The sequence below is a fragment of the Polyergus mexicanus genome, unplaced genomic scaffold (assembly GCF_030449975.1).
Source record: "Polyergus mexicanus isolate NDT 795.1 unplaced genomic scaffold, iyPolMexi1.0 SCAF_11, whole genome shotgun sequence".
Taxonomy (NCBI): Eukaryota; Metazoa; Arthropoda; class Insecta; order Hymenoptera; family Formicidae; genus Polyergus; species Polyergus mexicanus.
Genome location: NW_027223331.1, coordinates 10,209,510 through 10,227,985, shown reverse-complemented (window position 1 = coordinate 10,227,985; position 18,476 = coordinate 10,209,510). Strand labels below are relative to the sequence as shown.

Genomic DNA, 18,476 nt, shown 5'->3' with positions numbered 1-18,476 from the left:
TGATGACGTTTCCTGAAATGTTGCTGAAGGCAGGAAATTGAAATGAATATTTACATCAAAAAAGCCAAATTTACGTTAGTACTAGTTTATTAATGCCATGAGGCAATACATAATGTACACGGTATTTTCCCTTGTCAACAGACTCTCTTTCTATTACACAATATTTATTTTGTATAGTTGTTAATTAGTAACATTGCATTTATCATCAGTTTACCTCAGCCTGTTGTATTCTTTCTGGCAAGAAAGTATCACAAAATAATTTCCCATTCTTTCAACGATATTTAGTATTTGACTTATTCTTTGCTTTTAAATTCATATTCTTCGGATCTGCGACAGTCACTTTACTGATTCATCTACAGATGAAATTGAGGCGATCTTATACACAGTAATAAACTCGCTATATATTGCACGGAGCTATATAAAGCAGCCGATCGTATTTCATTATATTATCAAAAGTGCTCCGAAGACACACGCGAGTTGTGTACGTTTTCAAGAAGAATACAACAAACCACATATTGCTATACATTTTAGATCATACAAAAAATTATATAAGACTAACAATAATCATGCTACAAAAGTACGATATATACGAAAGTTTTGGAATGATAAAAAAACTTAGTAGTATTACAATTATTATAAATGCATGAATATTGTGGACTTTTTGTAGCAGTAAATTTTAGCGATTATAGATTAATGATACCAATTTATAACTAGTAATGTATTTATACAATAATTTAATTTCGTTTTTTGTAACATATCTTAGTTTGAAATTTTAAACCTGAAGCCATTAAGAAAGTTGGCCAAAGTACATATGTTGATAATAATTACATTGAAATCTTGATCAGTTTTTCACAAAAATTTTGTCAAATTAAAACTTAATTTTTTACATTATTATTAGAAAAATGTTTAACGAGAATGAACATTTAATGATTTATTACAGATGAATACCTATAATAATGAGATATTTGAAAGTTATTTTTAGCAAAAGTCTTTAATTTCTCTTTTTTTTTCCAGAATAATAAGAACTTTATAATAAAAACCAGTGTGTACAGGGCGTTTGACTTTTAAAGTTTAAGAGCTATCAGTTTCTTTATCGAGAAATGCTCCAATAGCAAATACTACTTCATCAAAATAAATAATTAAAGTAATTTAATTCTATCTTGTAAATTTTTGAGTAATTGTACAATGTAATAAGAATCAGATTAAAGTATTTCAATAGAAATAAGTTAATATTATTATTTACAGATAAAGCCTCCTGACACATATAATCGTTAAAATGTCTCATCCATTCTTATCTTAACTGTCTTTTACATACAGTATTGAGTTTTGTGTCTAAGTTTTCAGTCATATCTTGTTAGAGCTAATAAACATTATTCAGTCATACACCATGTATAACATTTCGTTAGCAATATATCTTAAAGAATATGAATCTGTTTGGGCGAGTCTTTAAATACCAATTGCAGTTTTTGAAATTGCGCATAATATCTGGAAAAATAAAAGATGTTGCAAACTTTTTTCGTGTTGTTTAAAAGTATTCATAATTTAATTTGCATAAAAATGTTTAGTAAATATATTATACATTGAACTTAATTTTAGTTAAAGTAATAAACATATAAATGTGTTTAAGGGAAAAAATAAACAAATTTTATGAAAAATATATAATAATGTACACTCTTCTTTAAACAAAATAAAAAATAAAACTGGAAGCTGTATATTGACGTAAATAGGTTATGGTTACATTCTGAAGGCCAAATATTATCGAGCCGTAATAATGGTTGTCAACATTGTAAAAATTAACTTAATTCGATAATTAAAAAATGTGTCGTTAATGTAAAAATTTAAAGTGTTAATATTACGCAGCGAAATTTGAGACGTAAGGCAAATTGTAGAATCATTTTTATAACTAGTATTATCATTATTATTATTATTGTTACAAGTAGTAGTATAATTATTATCATTACACTATAATTTAATGAAAAATGTCATGGTTCGTAAATGGTTCAACAGGCAGTGAAAAATTTGATGCAATTATGTAATTATATACGTACATTTTAATGGTAATGAAATAAATTAAGTACTTTTTCAAGCACAAAGATATATAACATTAAATGCAAATATGAAATGGCCCTCAGTTTGTTAACAGAAGGAAAAAATATTCTAGTAATAAAGAAATACCATTTTAGCATCATATGCATCTTTCCAATCCATAAAACAACATTTTACACAAAAGCCATTGTATAGAAGTATGTCAAAATAATGTAATAAACACAATTAAAAAACAATATTTTAAAAAGTATAAAATCGCGCAAATAAAAAATGTCTCGAGAATTAAATATTATGAGTAGGTACAACATATATTGACAATGAATAGATTACACATTTTTTTTTTCGATTAAAACTTAAAGTATAGTCTGGAAAATACCCACGTGTTTTTAAATATCTCCATGTCTTTTATGCACACTCGTATCTCTTTTACTGATATTTATAATATATATCTATGTATATATATTATTCATCATTTTATATATATATATATCATCATTATTTTGTATATATTTATATAATGTTGCTAACGACAGACGGTGCATTTATGTACAGATAGTCACAGTTCCTGGCCCTCGAACCGCAGTAATTAATGGAAAAAAAATACTTCTATGAAATCATGGAAATTATGGAAATCATGAAGCTGATATCAAAATGTGACATTGGATTCAAACATGTCAGGTATGTATCATAAGCATAAATAGTTGCAAAAGAATGTCAAAAAACAGAGTCTATATGCTCAATAAAATCTCTGAGCACTGTAGATAACATTACATCTGTTATTGTGTGTACATATACTTTTTTTAATCAGTAATTTCTAAAGTGTTAGATAAAAGACACTATACCTAATATCATACAAATTTAGAAGTACAGAATACATAAACAAGTGCACAATTATTGTCCTCATAGATTTAAGAGTCTGCAATTTTGAATTGCAATATGCGTAGTTAAAGTTATCGCTATAAAGTGGAAATGTTATGATAAAAGTGATTAATTAGCGCTTTTACAAAATATTAGATAGAATCAACTATTGACTATTATAAGTGCATCAATAGGCACAATAAAAAGTAGGATTAAATACATTCACTGTGATGATTTTCTAAAATCAAAGCAATTAATGCATTCATCTTTATTAAATCGTAAGTGATTATAAGAAAAATATTTGAATTTCTTACAAATTCACTAACATAGAGCGATTCTATAGAATCAAAAATTTTATAAACTTACCAAATTAAATATTTTCATCATAACAGATATATTGTGTAGGAATGTTCCATCCAATGTGCAGTTTTGGCATTGATCTGGCATTCGAAAAAAGAAAAAGATATTATACAAATATCGATAAATTTAATGTACCATTAATAAATGTGAATATCTTGTATGAATTAAATTTTGATGAAAATATCTGTTCAACTATATATGAACTAAAAAACAAACTGATATACAAAAACAAATAAATTTATATGGTATACTGTCTATTTGAACATATTTAAAAAAACAATAGAAATATTCGAGGTAGAAGCTATATTGGAACTTTGTACATAAAGGTATCGAGGGCTCGGAAGAACAATACATGATTTCAACATACAGTGCTTCTATGTAAATTAGTTTTTCTTCTTTTATAGAAATGTGCACTCAAATTTTTTTATTTATGCACTTTTTATTGTATATAGGCACCGTTTCCTTTCATCCTTCTTTCATTCAAATCCTTTTTTCATCATCATTTCCCTAATGGCATCGCTTAATCTAGCCTTAAAACAATTTTTTTTCTTATGATCTATCTAACATTATTATAATAGATAAAATGAGAAGAGATCCCTACTGTTCATAACGAGTACAGCATAATAATTGTCAATTTGGCAGTATGGCAATTTTCTTGTCTCTTGTGAGCGGAAATTTTCATCTCTCTTTCTCTCTCTTTTGTAAAGCTAAAGAAAGTTATTTAGAGTTGATTTTTCGATCTGTTATTTTTTCTACATCAATAAGTACTTGAATATGTGAAATGTGTCATATACTGCAAATTGTAGATTTTTACCTTCAAATATGTATGCGTTTTACATATATATGCAGTGCATTACCCATCTGTTTCTCTCACAGCATTAACATCAACATCTTTTCATTCCTCTATGCAATCGCTACTGAAGGAAGCACTCTTATCTTCAATAAACGAGAAAGGATGTCTCAGTTTGTAAGAGATATCCATGAATGTAATGCACTATATTTTGAATGGGAGAGAGATATGGTCGTAATATTTCAGTCTATCTTAGAATTAGATTATCTAGACTTAAAAAAATGCTTTTACGAATGATCGATTCGACAATGGGATATGTTCCAATTTACTAATTCACAAATGTGAATCCTACGCAGTGACGGCCTGTAATTTTGATTACATTATCGTACTTAATTAATCTTTCAATGTGAGAGAATATCTGGAAATTAAAAAGTCCGCTCTGTTCACACAAAGAACGTATGTATGACAACATATGACACGATCGTTTATACAATCATGCGTATTGTATTTCTAAACGGCAGTTTTGACTCGCGTTTTAACTCGCGCGAGGGAACTTTCGAATCTAATTTTTAAAAAGAGATTAACTTAAGCTGATGAATGCTTCTTAGGACGATTTGGGCATTTGTTATATCATCAAGAATGAAAATTTCCTTCGAATATTTGCATTTACTGTAACATCATTAACTAAACATTTCTCTATGTTAACTGCCCACGACATTAGTAATCGCGTATTTGTTCTTGGAAGGTACGAGTATGTCATACGATTTTATTGTACTAGACACGTCGTACTTTTGCTCTCTCGACATCTCTCTCGCCTCTCTGCCGGTCTCGCTTGTCTCTCGACAGATCTCTTTGTTCGCGAGAGTCGGCTTGTCAGTTGGCATAATGATCAAAAGACCCTAAATATTCCAAACTGGCTCGATAGCAGAACTGATATTGATCCTGAAACAAAAAAACAGAAAATATGATTAAAAATTACTTTTACATGAGTAAGCATGCACATACACATATATGCTGTATTATTTATTATATTATATAATACTATATTTTGTGGAACATTGAAAGTAACAAGCCTACAAACCTCGGTTTGAACCATAGCCGGACGTTGCGTGCGTAATATTCTCACAGTCTGGAAAATATCGACCACTCCCTCATACTGCATTCGCTCCAATACAATACTAAGCGTTATGAAGACACCCGTCCTTCCTACACCAGCGCTGCAATGAACGGTGATCGGCCCGTCTTGACCGAACTGTTCCTTCGTTTTATGAACCTGACCGATAAAGTCGATAAAACCATCACCAGATTTCGGGACTCCTTGTTCTGGCCAATCGATGAATTGGAATTGCCTGACCGTACGGCTGGCACCATCGCGCGCATCCGTCACCTTGAATTCTCGCAAAATGTATTGCGGCATATTATATTCCGCGATCGGATCCACGACAAAACATTGGTAACGAATAGATCGGTCGGACGGCCAGTACTGGTGACATTTTTCTCTGCCCATCTCCTTCAATTTCGTCAGCATAACGACGATCGTGGAATTGTGCTCCCATAGCATACGCCAGAAATCGTCAGTAGTGTCGCACAGAGGACCTTGTGTAGCTATGTAAGCTGCTCTATAGCGATATCCATCAATCAAACTTGCATTTATATAATCGGATCCCTCGATGTTACGTTGTGGTTGCAGGCACACTCTAGTACACTCGTAAGGCAGAATGTGGACCAATCGATTTTTGTGCTTGTTACATGGTAGGTTTGCAGATATAAATCTAGTCGAGTCGGCCTTGATGTTGGAAAGCTTCTTGAATTCCAATTCCATTCCAGTTATATTGTCGATCTCAGGCTGCATGAGTTTCTGAATGTGGGAATGCAGATTTCTGGCCGGTACCTCCGTATTGCCGCAGATCACCGCTTCAAGCAGAGCATCGTGAATGAAAATGTATTGATCTTCAGTTTGGACCATATAATTCCTCTGAGCTCGTAGACATGTGACGTGGCCGTAAATATCGATCATTTTCTCATGCTTAATCCTTTCCAACATCGAATCTATTACGATGAAGCAACCAGTTCTTCCTACGCCAGCGCTACAATGCACTACTAACGGTCCGCTATCGGGTACATTAAGTGATCTGACTCTGCGTAAGAATTGCAAAAACGGTGCGGGATGTTCCGGCACGCCGTGATCGGGCCAGGCTGTGAATTGCAGCTGCTTTATCTCGCGTCGTTCAGAATAGCCCGTTCGACAAACCTGAAACGTGCGGATACAATAGGTTGCCAATTCTTGAATATCGCTGATGGTCACGGTCATTTGTCCATAAGTTTCGGAGCCTCTAGTGGGCCAGTATTGATCACATTTAATCCTTGTTCTCTCTTCCAACTTTGTCATCATCACGATCGTGCTAGTTCGCAATTCCCAGCACATACGCCAGAAATCCCCGAATGTCTCCTGTAGAGGTCCTTGCGTGGCCACATATGCATTCTGCTTTCTATAACCATCGCAATAATTGGCATTGATATAATCCGAACCCGGCATACCGTCGACAGTTTGAAGAATGACTCGCGAATGGTCGTATGCGATCACATTGGCATAACGATTCTTCGACGCGTTGACTTCCATATTGGAATGGTCCCACGTAAATTGTTGACCAGGCTCTATCGATTCGTACTCTTGACTGAATTTAAGATTGTCATTCGCTTTCAGGCGCTCGATGTGATTGCCTAGTTCGCTGATTGGAATCGGCGGGTGTGAGATCATGCCTGGAGTTTGGAAATTCAATCGTCGCATTTCCACCGGATCCGACGGCGCGTGATTAGAACTTATATCCGCCGCCATGAGCGGTCGTGTAACGGCTGCTTGATCTGGTGCTTTGCACGGTTGTCTTCGTCTGAAATAATTATGAAGTCAAAGTGATGAATGTACAACTTTTATGTGCATAGACTTTGAATTATTTTTTTTTCTAAGAAACCGAACTTACTTTTTGATGACGAATAGAAGAACAAGGCAAACGCTGACCATCAATGCTGCGATTATGGGACCAACGACCCATACCATACCTGGTTCTTGACCACTAGTTTTTACTGAAACTTCCGGATTTCCATCCGGAGGAGTATTGGGATTTGGTCGACGTGGTGGCTCGCCGGGAGGTACTTCTCTCATGTCCAAAGATAAATATTCGGAAAATGGTGACGACGTGTACAGATGCTAGAAAGAATATTTTTCCATAAATAATTATCGAATTGTACATACTCGTGCGTATAAACTTCGCTAAACGTTTCATGTATCTCACCTTTCGTGGGGTATCGACTACGGCCCGTACGAATATTCTATAGCGTTTATTTTTTGCGAGTTTCCGGTTTTCGTATCCCTCGTAGATGTCTCCGCTGCCTAAATGGAATGTATACGGAATATCTCTGTGCGGAAATTTAGCTGCGATATAGGGCGCATTTTCCCTCTCTTGCTTGGCACCTTTTCCGGTAATCATATCCTCGGTCAACTCATCCGGTTGTTTATCGGCAGTACTCTTATCTTCGGGAACGACTATCAGGTAATAGTGCGAAATCGGTCCGTATTCCTCGGAAGCTTGCGGCAGAATAACTTGAATCTCTTCGCCATTAACCACGCCGTAGAAGTCTGGCTTCACCATCGGTTTGGGTGCAGCCATCTGCGTGGTGACCGTAATTTTTGCCGGTGGTCTATATTGACCGTCGCGTGGTACAGCGCTCACGTTGACGTTATAAGTCGTAAACGGTTGTAACTCGTTTATCATCGTGCTTGTTGTTTGAGGATCCAATAGTATTTGCCTGCGAGGGACGATCTGTGTTTGTGTTATACCCTGAGAATCTACGAATTCTTTAACAGCATCGAATGAAACTTTGTACTTCATCGGGGTCAGTCTTATGGGTGGAGTCCAGGACAGAGTCATCGAGTGTGTCGATGAGTCTGGTGCTCTAAGATTTAGCGGAACATCTTCCGGTTTTACCTTTACTGTGACCTTCTCGCTTAGCCTTCCCAGACCGGTCTTGTAGCGCGCAGCTACTGTTATGGCGTATTGGGTGAATTTCTCCAGATTGATTAGATCCGCCGATTCTGTCAAGCCGACGCTCTTCTGCTTCCACTCGTCTAAATCTTCCACAGCGGTCGTCGTATAGAAAATTTGATAACCGACGATCTTTCCTCTGTTGGGTACTGGTTCCCACCACACCTCCACACTGGAATCCGACGTGGCCACTGCTCTTACGGACATCGGAGCTCTGCCGATGTCCTTTTCCGTCATTATCGTGATTTTCTCGGAATACGGACCGCTACCTTGCGACGTATGCGCTCGTACATGAAAGACATATTCCGTGTTCTCCTCCAGATTAGTGAATACCGCCCTCGTTTTGGTCGTGTTCCTATCTATAGTGCTAGAATGATCGTTCTTTTTGTTGAACTGTACGTCATAGCCGATTATTTGGCCGTTTCTATGCTGTCGAAGGGGTTTGTCCCAAGTAACACACACGGTGTCGGGAGTTTGGAAGAAGTACGATAAGTTGGTCGGTGGCCCCGTGGGTTCACCTTCCGGGCTGAACCAGTATCGCACGGTCTCCTGGCCAAAGCCGATATCATTTTTACCCGCTACTCTGAATTCGTAATCAACGCCTTGTTCTCCTATAGATTATTTGAAGAAACAATTTGTTATATGGCAATAGAGGTAAGAATAATTCATAAAAATAGATAGCGATTTTCATTCTGTATCTTCAAGATTTATATCATGCTACAAAACATATATTATATACATTAAGTATTAATTTTTCTCACCGAGATCTGTGATTTTATATGTATGCTGATGCGTGCCCTCGATAAATTCCTCCTTGAGCGTTTGATTCTTTATACCATATCGAATACGATATCCTAGCAGAATACCATAGGTTTGAGTGGGTTGGACCCATTCAAGTTCCAAGACATCCGGGCCTCTGTTTAGTACCCTGAAAAAATAACGTGTACAGAATCGATCAGTCGCGGTAAAGTTTTTTATAAAAGTACAATATTTTTAAGTCGGCGTTTCTCTTACTTCACGTTGACTTGCGGCCTGTTCGGTACTCCGCCCGGTGTCCTAACGTGAATCGGTACCGAACGGTCTCCGTCCCCTTTTCTCGTTAGTGCCGCCACTTGCACCGAGTATCTCGTGTCCGGTTGCAGTCCGGTAATGTTCACCTCTAATACGCCGTCCTCGTGCACGTCTCGACGTATTGGTTCGTTCAGTAGATCTTTCCCCTGAGAAATTACCACAATTTCATCGCGAGCTCGTTTCACTATCTATTTCTGTCTACCTTGCATTGTTTCATTGAAGACCGACATAATTATGTAATATGCGTGATTGTTAATGTTATGATTTAAAGCAATAATTGCACCTTACTTAAAAAATTGAATGTTCTATTTATATGTTCTATTGATACAAGAGAATGAAGATGGCAAAGATAAAGAGACGGGGGATAGAGAGAACAGATATAAGATTTCATTAGTAAGTTTCATGTTAAGAGTTTGAAACTTGCAATGCTACGCTATTGATCGTGTAGCAACCACAAACTGACCTCCTCCCTCACTTCCTGAACGTGTATGTGGTACCCTCGTATAACGCCATTCTGATCTTTCGCTTTTGGCGGCTTCCACTCGACGTGTATTGCCGTCGAGTTGATCGGCGTGACTTTGACGTCTTGAGGATCCCCCGGCACTGTAACGCAATCTATAATTAATTCGCGCACTTTATGCTCATCTGATGTCACACTCACAGACACACGCCAATGTATACCCACAGACGTACGCAGACAGGAGATAATAAATAACGATTTTATAAAATCTGAAATAATATAAATAATGAACTTGTATAAAATTCAAAGAAACTGATCAAGAGAAAAAAGAAAAGAAATGAAAGAATATGTAAGTCGTTCGCAGTCTGTCTTGTCTGCCGAAAAGATCATTACGTACAATCATTATTATTATTTACATTTCAGAAACAGATAGAACAATGTTAGAAGCAATAAGCGTTAATATATCGGTAGCTAAAGTATCCTTCATCGCAAGAGAAAATGTACTTAAAGAAAAAAAAGCGAGAAATAAAATTAATCTTTTTATACAACGTTTTTTTTACATTCTGCTACCGTCCATCCGTCCAATTCGTCGCTGTAACGGAAATTAAAAGAAAAATAGACGATAGAGCGAGAATAAGATAGCGATAAGATACAATCGAAAAGGAAACGCGAAGGTACCAGCGGTTTGTAGCGCGTTTGCGAAAAGAAAAATCATAAGTAAAATAAGTTGTCGTGAAAGAAAGATGAAACGAGAAAAATGAAAGAAATGAAGAAGTAGTGGAGAAGGTAATTACATGCCGCCAATCACACACGGACAAAACGACGTACAAACAATATTACGAGGCACGTTGTACCCCATGCTCTACGCCCCTGATTACGATCGTGATCCTCCATTTGAATACCAATAATGCTTTTTTTCTCTCTTTCTTTTTTTTATTTAGTTGTTTTTTTTTCTCTCTCTTCCGCGTGTTCGGTTCGCGCCTTCGCGTATACAAGCGCGCGTAGATACGTCCGAGTATACGATCAAGTACGCGGTAACGTTGGACACGATAACACAGCGGCAATATTGGAGAGTCCATGATGATTTGAGAGAGATCAAGTATGTATTTGAACGCGAGCTTTCGCGGTGGAAGGTGTGTACAAGTGCACTCGTCAGCAGAATAAAAGTTAGCCGCAACAAAATGAGAGTCTTGCTCTTGGACCGGATGCAGTGGCAGTGACGGTAAATATGCACGTCGCCTATTTACAACGTTTATTTACAACCACGACCGCCATCCGGGAAGTTAGAGAGTTTCACGCGACGACGTATTTTCGCGTCAACATCGTAACTTCTAATGTCGCGATTCCAGAAGTTGTCCGAAAGACGAGATAACTCGATTGTTCCATGGACGGTCCAGTATTCGTCGTCGCCAAACGGCTAGTTATACGAGAGAAATGGGAAACATAATATGATGGGAAAAACAAAAATTCAGATAAAAACCAGCACTGCCTAATACCTGCTTCCGCACGATATATATATGTATATAACAATAATAGCAGCTTTTTACGATGGGAGGATTCGCAAAAACCGAAACTTGCGCCGCAACGAAAGTATTGTACATACAGAAAATTTCGACGCAGAACTGAATCGTCGTAGCGCGAATTTGATGAGAAGCGATTGGTAAATCGCGTGCTCGCTCTGCTTTTCTAGCTCTCGTACGTGTACACAGTTAAATAAGATCAAGATCACACTTACAATTTCGCTATGTAGCGCAAAAAACAAGGACGGCGAGCGCGCGCAAATCGCAGCGTAATGTATGTAATAACATGTCTTTTGAGATTATGTCATAATATATTCGCTGGCTGCAGCAAACAAAAAGAAATAACTGTAGGACAACACTCTGAGATTTAACTCTTTCGACAGACAACAAAAGAAGAGTATATATATAATATATATGCAAAAAAAAAAAAAGAAAAAAAATGAGACGGAGACAAAAAGAAAAAGTGAAACAAAAATTGACGGTATAGAAAAATATCATGGCACAACTCGAGCTAAGGGATACTCACTTTTTTCAGCTGCGCCCCAAAAGTCGCCAAAAAAGTGGGAAAAAAAACTCGTAAAAATTCGTGTCAACTTCGCACGTACATTGAATAGAATATTATAATGTAATTTAATTACTTTTTAAGGCATATCACAATGGGTAGCACACTACTGATTATCATCAAAATTGGCCCTCTCTCTATATATAATGGCTATATCTCGATTTTACGATAAAAAAAAGTATAGACAAGAGATTTCTTTATCCTTTTCTTCTCGAAACAGACACGCGCTCGCATTCGCTCGATTCGGTCCTTTCGCTCCGGCCTCATGCGCTCGATGGCAATCGCACCGCTTATTTAATCTCGCAACTGCTAACGAATGTCGATGGCAACAAGATTCATGATCCAATCGATCGTTAAGTAGACCAAAAAAAAAAAAAAAAATGATCGCTTGGCCCTCGGTTGCAGTTGGTCGCAGAGAGGCGGGAGACGTGAGAATATCTTTTTTGGCATGCGCAATCACTACTCCAAATATGAAATAACTAAAGGCTCATGTTCACCTGCCTCGTGTCGGGGAGCGAAAGCCATATGTATCTCACGTTTCTCGAAATACGCTCGACGTATATCAGCAGCTGCCGATAGCAATAATCTCAGAATGAATCGAGATCTCGAATCCCCTTATCCCTTCTCCCTCGACACGAGACATTAAAGAGGGAAAGACCTATGATAAAATGCCTACGAAAAGAAAGCTATAGGAAGGAGAAACCATAAGAAAGAATAAGGTGGATGGTTTCTAGGATGTATCAAACGAGAGAAGGGTTTTGTCGCATTGCTACGGTATTCTATAGAACTTGGGCAGCCGTGAGAAAAACTCGCGATTCCTCTTGTGACATTATTGTCAAAAAACTCACGGTACAAGATTGGGATACATGTCGGTAGGGCGGAGTGTCTTCTGAGGAAAAATTGTTTCTCTTTTTTTTGCAACTCCAAAAAGTCACCCGCAAAAAACAGCAGCTCGATCAAAAACTTTTGTCGTTTCAGCAAAGGGGAGGCAGCAGAGTAAATTAAAGAAAGAAAGAGAGAAGACAAGAGAAAGAAAAGAGGGAGAAAAGAAGACAAACAGAACGAGGTCTCTCTCTCTCGATTTAGATACCATAGAAAGGTATCCCGCTATTTATCTCTTCTTCATCCCTCTTTTTTCTCTTCCTTTCTCTCTCTCTCTCTCTCTCTCTCTCTCTCTCTCTCTCTCTCTCTCTCTCTCTTAATATCAACATCCACCCGCGCATTCATCCACGCAAAAATCACAAAATTCCGTGTAAAGCGCGCGCGCAAATACGTTTCGACAGCCGTTGCCGAGATATGGTGGTAGAGGTGCCGTTTATTTGATTAACGAATCGTGCCTGTCGATGATCGAGTGTGGTTGAAGCTGTCGATAGCATCTAAAATATCTAATTCAAATTGGCGGAACTAGTTGGATCGAACTAAAAGGAATACCAACTGTGTTCATAAATCATGCACTTTGTCGGGATATAACAATAATATAGTTTCATATGTATCAAGTAAAAAATTAGAGAAAATAATCAGGAACATCAACGGACAGCCGAAGCTTATGAGATTTTAACATTACGCCTACGAAAGAATGTTTCTTCAATTGCTGCTTAATAATTCATATATAGAAAAAAAAATACACACATACATTTACATATACAGTATACTGTAATCATACCTTTTCTAGATATTTATGTAAAAAACATGTGTGCGCGTGTATCTCGAGATAAAAAATAAAATATATCTATATTGTATATTTAGAAAGAGAAAGATGTAGTATTTAAACGAAATATTTTGTACATGTCGGAATCTCTCAGAGAGAATAATAAAATATTATATTTGACTTACAGAGACAGAAGTTGGAAACGGATCGAAGTCTCGCATGCAGAGAATGAAGATATTATACGTAATATAAAAAATGGTCGTCGAGCGTATTATGTACATTTCAACGAATTTGATTATGAAAATCAATGGAATCTAATAATGCCCGTAGTTCATATATAAATATTTTTCGTTTCGTCTCCATACGCAGCATATGGGGTAAGTCTTCTAGATAAAATGCGCTTCACCCACGCTGGACATTTCGCGTACGAGTAGAAATCGAGAATTCAATTTAGAATGAGCATTTCCATTTTTTACGTATGCTACTTTAAAAAGAGACGAATATTTCGCTTGTGGATATTAAGGTCATCGGTCGTTTCCGGCGGGGGTGAAGTCTGATGATCCGACGTTGAATGCGATTCACTCGTCGAAATCCACGGAATTGTTGTCGATGTCGAGCATACAAATAAAAATATAATCATAAAAGATCTAATAAATATTGGTATTCAAATGTTTCCAAGAAAACGCTTCGCGAATTTCTTTTTTCTCTTTCTTAGTATAAATTATTCGACTCTTTTCGTCGTTGAGAACGTTTGGGCGCAGAGAAAATTTCGCGCGAGAATTTTTGATTTGACTTTTATTTTATTATATACCGTTCTCCTTTGACTGATCACTTTCCTGATGCTTTCGATTATTTTTCGTGTACGCTTTCTTACGCGCATCATCCTTCTTCCATCCGGTATCCTTTTACACAATCACTCACGCATACACACGCACACTTTCTTGTCACGATCTCGAAAAGAAACACACCATAGGACCGTAATCGTTGTCGACTGCAGTCTTTTTTCATGTTATTATACATAGTATCGATTATAATAAATTCGTGCGCCATTATAAAAGCGGAAAACTAAATTTTCGACAAAAACAATTTGCATCCTTTGTATATAAAATAATTTTCATGTTCATTTTCAAATGATAAAAAATTTTTAACACATATACGTAATCAACTTATGCAAATCTTTTTTTTCTTTTTCTCAAAAAATTCGATGATTTTCCACAAGTGTTCACGGATTAATAATCATCATAGTAATATCATCGTTTCATGAAGGTCAAATCGTTTTTACTGCAGCTAAAAATCCTACAAGCCAATCTACAGTATACGCGATCGCAAAATACCCGTCGTTAATGTTGCTATTTCGGTTATTATCGGAGCTTTTGCATCGCGCTATTTCGAGATCGCCTCAGGAAAGAGCTTCAGGTTGCACGACAGTCGACAGTAAGGGTGCTTTTCGAGGGTGCTTTCAGTGCTGGTGCTCGGTGGCACGATATTGCATCGTCTATAACAATATTTATCCGGATGTGTATAGCCGCTGCTGTGTGCACGGTGCTCTCTCACGCAACCAACGTGAGCGTCTCTCTACGTATATGCATATCCAGTCGCACACGCCCGCACGCGTGTCCTACGTGAATGCTACGTGCACACGCTGTCTCGCAGTCGAATTGATCGTAAAAGCGGGGTGCTTGCACTTGAGAATCCGATGCATAGGGGCAAGACTACGACGGCGGCAGGAACCACGCGAGGTACGCACGCACGTGCGTGCGTGCATGTCGTCGCGTGGCACTCTGACTCCACGAAGTGCGTGTATGCGTGCGTGGTGGGTGCGAGAAAAACGTGTAACACACGGTGCCGGCGCGCGTTTACGTGACTTTTGCAAAGTGCCCGTGCACATACGGTGAGACATCATATATATATATATATATATAAAATGCTATAGTAGCGGTGATATATCTCGGTAAATAGTGAACGATGACAGTTAGTAATAATAGTAAACGTATGCGTTAAAAGATATATATATGTATGCTATACACGTGACGGTGAATCTTTGTGCTTGACAATGTGCGAGCTTATACGGCAGGGTGCTTTCAGCAGTGCTTTTTATCGTTTCGCTTCGCTCTGCCGAGTCTGCTTCAGGAGGGTGAAACGGGCGTCGGATCAGTTGCTCCATAGACAGGATAATGCTGGGAACGGGGGATCTGAGGAACGGAGAAGAGAAGAATGCAGAAGGGAGGACGGAAAAACGAAAGATGATCCGAAGGAGGAGAGAGATTCATAGTGGTGAGCACTGAAAGGCGTAAGGAAGATCGTTATGGACGCGCGTTGGTATAACTTTTCGTTCAACAACCATAGGGTGACATAACACCTTCGCGACAAATGATACTTCTCCGCGTGTTCAACGCGGAGAATATCTTTATAGCCCGTTAGAGATGAACAGAATCGCACGGTATACACAATCATCTACCGTTTTTCCTCGTTTTACTTCTTCCTTCGCTTTCGAATCCATGGGACAGTTTTTTTACAACTCCGGTTTTCTCGCTCGATTATTTTTTTTTTTCAATCTCGCGATTTGTTGTTTCTACTTATTCGCATTGTGAAACTTTTAACAACCACGATCGTATCGTATCACTTCGTTTCCGCATCGAGAGAAGTTATCGTTACGATTAAATGATTTCCCGGAGAAATACCATAGCTATTACAACTGCGCGGAGATTTATTTTTTCAACGGTTACTGTATAAATATCGTACAAACAATTTTTTTTTCTCTCGGTATTGAATTTATTTGTTATGGGAGGGATGGATCGTGCTGGATGTTATTCGGGCCGCCAAAGGGAAAAAGGGTGAGAGGGGGTGAAAAACGTTCGACATGCGGGATCGATTGGCACCTTCGGGTGCTACTTGATTGGGACAGGGATGGGAAATAACAGAAAGCAAAACTGTCTTCATGCATCAGCATGCCATTCATAGGATATAAATGGTATTATATAATGTGAATGTGTGGTATAATTTACTAGGAAGTGATCTCGCAGACTCGACATAGTTCGGCGGATTTTGACGGTGGCGATGGAGAAGGAGGGCAGGAAAATAGGTGGAACACCGGAATTCAGGGGCTTCTTTCCTTTTTCGTGACGGGAAGAGTTCAAGGGGTTGCGTTTCTGGGATCGAGGAAGTCGAGGAGTCTTTAAACAAACGAAGGCATGCTCTAAACATGTGCAAACGATAGGTAGAACTAAATCTCAACTAAAGACAGAAGAGCCTTATATATCAGAGATATATATAGAAATATATATATGTGTAATATATATATATATATAGTGAAAAAGTGCGTCATATATATTCTTGTGTGTGAGATAACATTCGCTAGAGTTTTTATATATATACGTAAGCGCTTCACTCGCAAGCTGACCCTCGCTTTGCCATTATTTTCTGATTTTTTTTGCGTGTAACAAGTTATTATTTAATTTCATTCGTTAGTATTATTTACTTATTTCATATAGCTTGTACAGCTAATAGTGATATAAAAAAAAAGAAGAATTAAAAAAAAACGGAAATAATGGCACGCAGGGCAGCCAGCCTGACTTCTATCTTCATAACACGTGGCAAGAGTGAGTTAATAAACTAAAGAAGAGAAACGAAACATCTTTACTGACGTAACCACGGTAACCACCAGAAAGAACACTGAGTGTAATGAATACATATTATTAAGTTGATATATTACGATAATGTGAATATAGATCTTAAAAACTAGCTGTTCAAAACCTGGATCATCCTCCTGCAAATGCTTTAAGGAAAGATAAAAACACTTGAGTGAATATAATTAAGTATTAATTAGCGTGTCAAAATAGATATCCAAGTTTTAAAAGTGGGGCTAGGGAGATGAAAAAAACCAACGGCAACGAACAAAGAGAGAGAGTTGCGATTAGGCCCTGTAAAAAACGGTAAGAAAATTCTTTTCTATTTTTTCTTTTTCTCTTTCATCGTTAATAGCTGAGCTCAAAAATTGGTTATCAGCTTCTGAAAAATCCGTGGCTGCGTGCACCTGGAAAAAATTATCGTGGGCACACTAAAATCTTGGGGAGGGAGAAGGGTGGAGTTTTTCGGGAAAGATTTCGGGACATCTAGAGTAAGTCGTTGGAAATTTTATTGCCGCAAAAAATCCAAAAATATAAAATCTTGCCAGCCAAAAAGATAGGGCCATCATCGTTTCGAATTACGCGTCGCGTGGGTGCCGTTTTATAAAAATCGGAAGAGTAAAAAGGAGATTGCGAAAAGAACAGGAAAGCGTGATTGGAGAGGCACGAAAAATTTAAAAAGTCGTGCGCGCTCAAAATTTTGGTTTGCGCAAAAAAAAAAGGTAACTCGACCGGAAAAAAGGGCCGTGTCCGACCTCTTTTCCTCTCTCGTCACGATGAGCGATTTGATAGTTCGTTTCTCGAAACTATTACTGTAACACAAGAATGGCGTGAGAGAAGAGAGGAAAGCTCATATATATATAATATAATACAGTATTACGATATATTGTATATATAATGTAAGTTAATAGAATTATAGAAACATAAAAATACAGTATAAAAAATATAATACATGAGTGTAGAGTCACTGGAAAGAAAAGATAGACGATAGAGAAAATACAGAATAGAAAATCGTGATAAAGGAAGAGAGTATATGGTTGTTTGAGAGCTTAGGGAAAGAGACAGGTGACGAAGTGACGTTAGCGGAATCTGAAATCGAAAGTATATATATGTATATAGTAATGTACATTATATACGTAAAATGCATTCACCCAGAATAACACGGCGTGTCGTGTCGCAACCCGCACTGGAACCGCGCGAAAGTATAACCGGATTGACTTTTGGCGGGCTTTTATATTTTTGGCTCTCTCGGATGAGGCGCGTTATTACTTCATCCCAATATGGTATTTCTTCTTCGCGAAGCTTAGCGTGTGAAATTCGTAGCGACCGTGACCGATTGAGGTTGGTGTTGCGATTACGATCGAATTTTTATTCAATATCGCAGACATTATAACTTTTTTTTAATTTTTTTTTTTATTTATTTATTTCGATGGAGTTTTATGAGAAGAACATTATTGCGAAATATTCATAATGTTATCGCTCTCTTGCGCTCTCT

General features: G+C 37.5%; 1 protein-coding gene and 1 long non-coding RNA gene across 9 annotated transcripts in view; one reads left to right on the top strand and one right to left on the bottom strand.

The window, feature by feature from the left end:
- Nucleotides 1-94: 94 nt before the first annotated feature.
- Nucleotides 95-18,476, bottom strand: part of Lar (tyrosine-protein phosphatase Lar) — a 374,983-nt gene continuing 356,601 nt past the window's right edge. For 3 of the 6 annotated variants that reach the window (XM_070304372.1, XM_070304376.1, XM_070304377.1), the window contains 7 exons: nt 9,629-9,768; nt 9,109-9,311; nt 8,856-9,022; nt 7,345-8,705; nt 7,033-7,259; nt 5,136-6,942; nt 95-4,996 (listed from right to left, as the gene is read on the bottom strand). In XM_070304372.1, the coding sequence (XP_070160473.1) occupies nt 4,928-4,996; nt 5,136-6,942; nt 7,033-7,259; nt 7,345-8,705; nt 8,856-9,022; nt 9,109-9,311; nt 9,629-9,768 (3,974 nt within the window). In that variant the 3' untranslated portion in view covers nt 95-4,927. The remainder of the gene's footprint in view (nt 4,997-5,135; nt 6,943-7,032; nt 7,260-7,344; nt 8,706-8,855; nt 9,023-9,108; nt 9,312-9,628; nt 9,769-18,476) is intronic. The other 3 variants (XM_070304373.1, XM_070304374.1, XM_070304378.1) reach the window with 1 other exon arrangement.
- Nucleotides 1,756-17,401, top strand: LOC138937789 (uncharacterized). Of its 3 annotated transcripts, XR_011447574.1 has the most exons (5): nt 1,756-1,873; nt 2,599-2,724; nt 13,543-13,732; nt 15,444-15,629; nt 16,364-17,401. It is a non-coding gene; the product is annotated as an uncharacterized lncRNA (long non-coding RNA). The 3 variants fall into 3 exon arrangements; XR_011447573.1 differs by lacking the exons at nt 15,444-15,629; nt 16,364-17,401 and having other exon boundaries at nt 13,543-14,495; XR_011447575.1 differs by lacking the exons at nt 1,756-1,873; nt 15,444-15,629; nt 16,364-17,401 and adding an exon at nt 1,981-2,057 and having other exon boundaries at nt 13,543-14,497.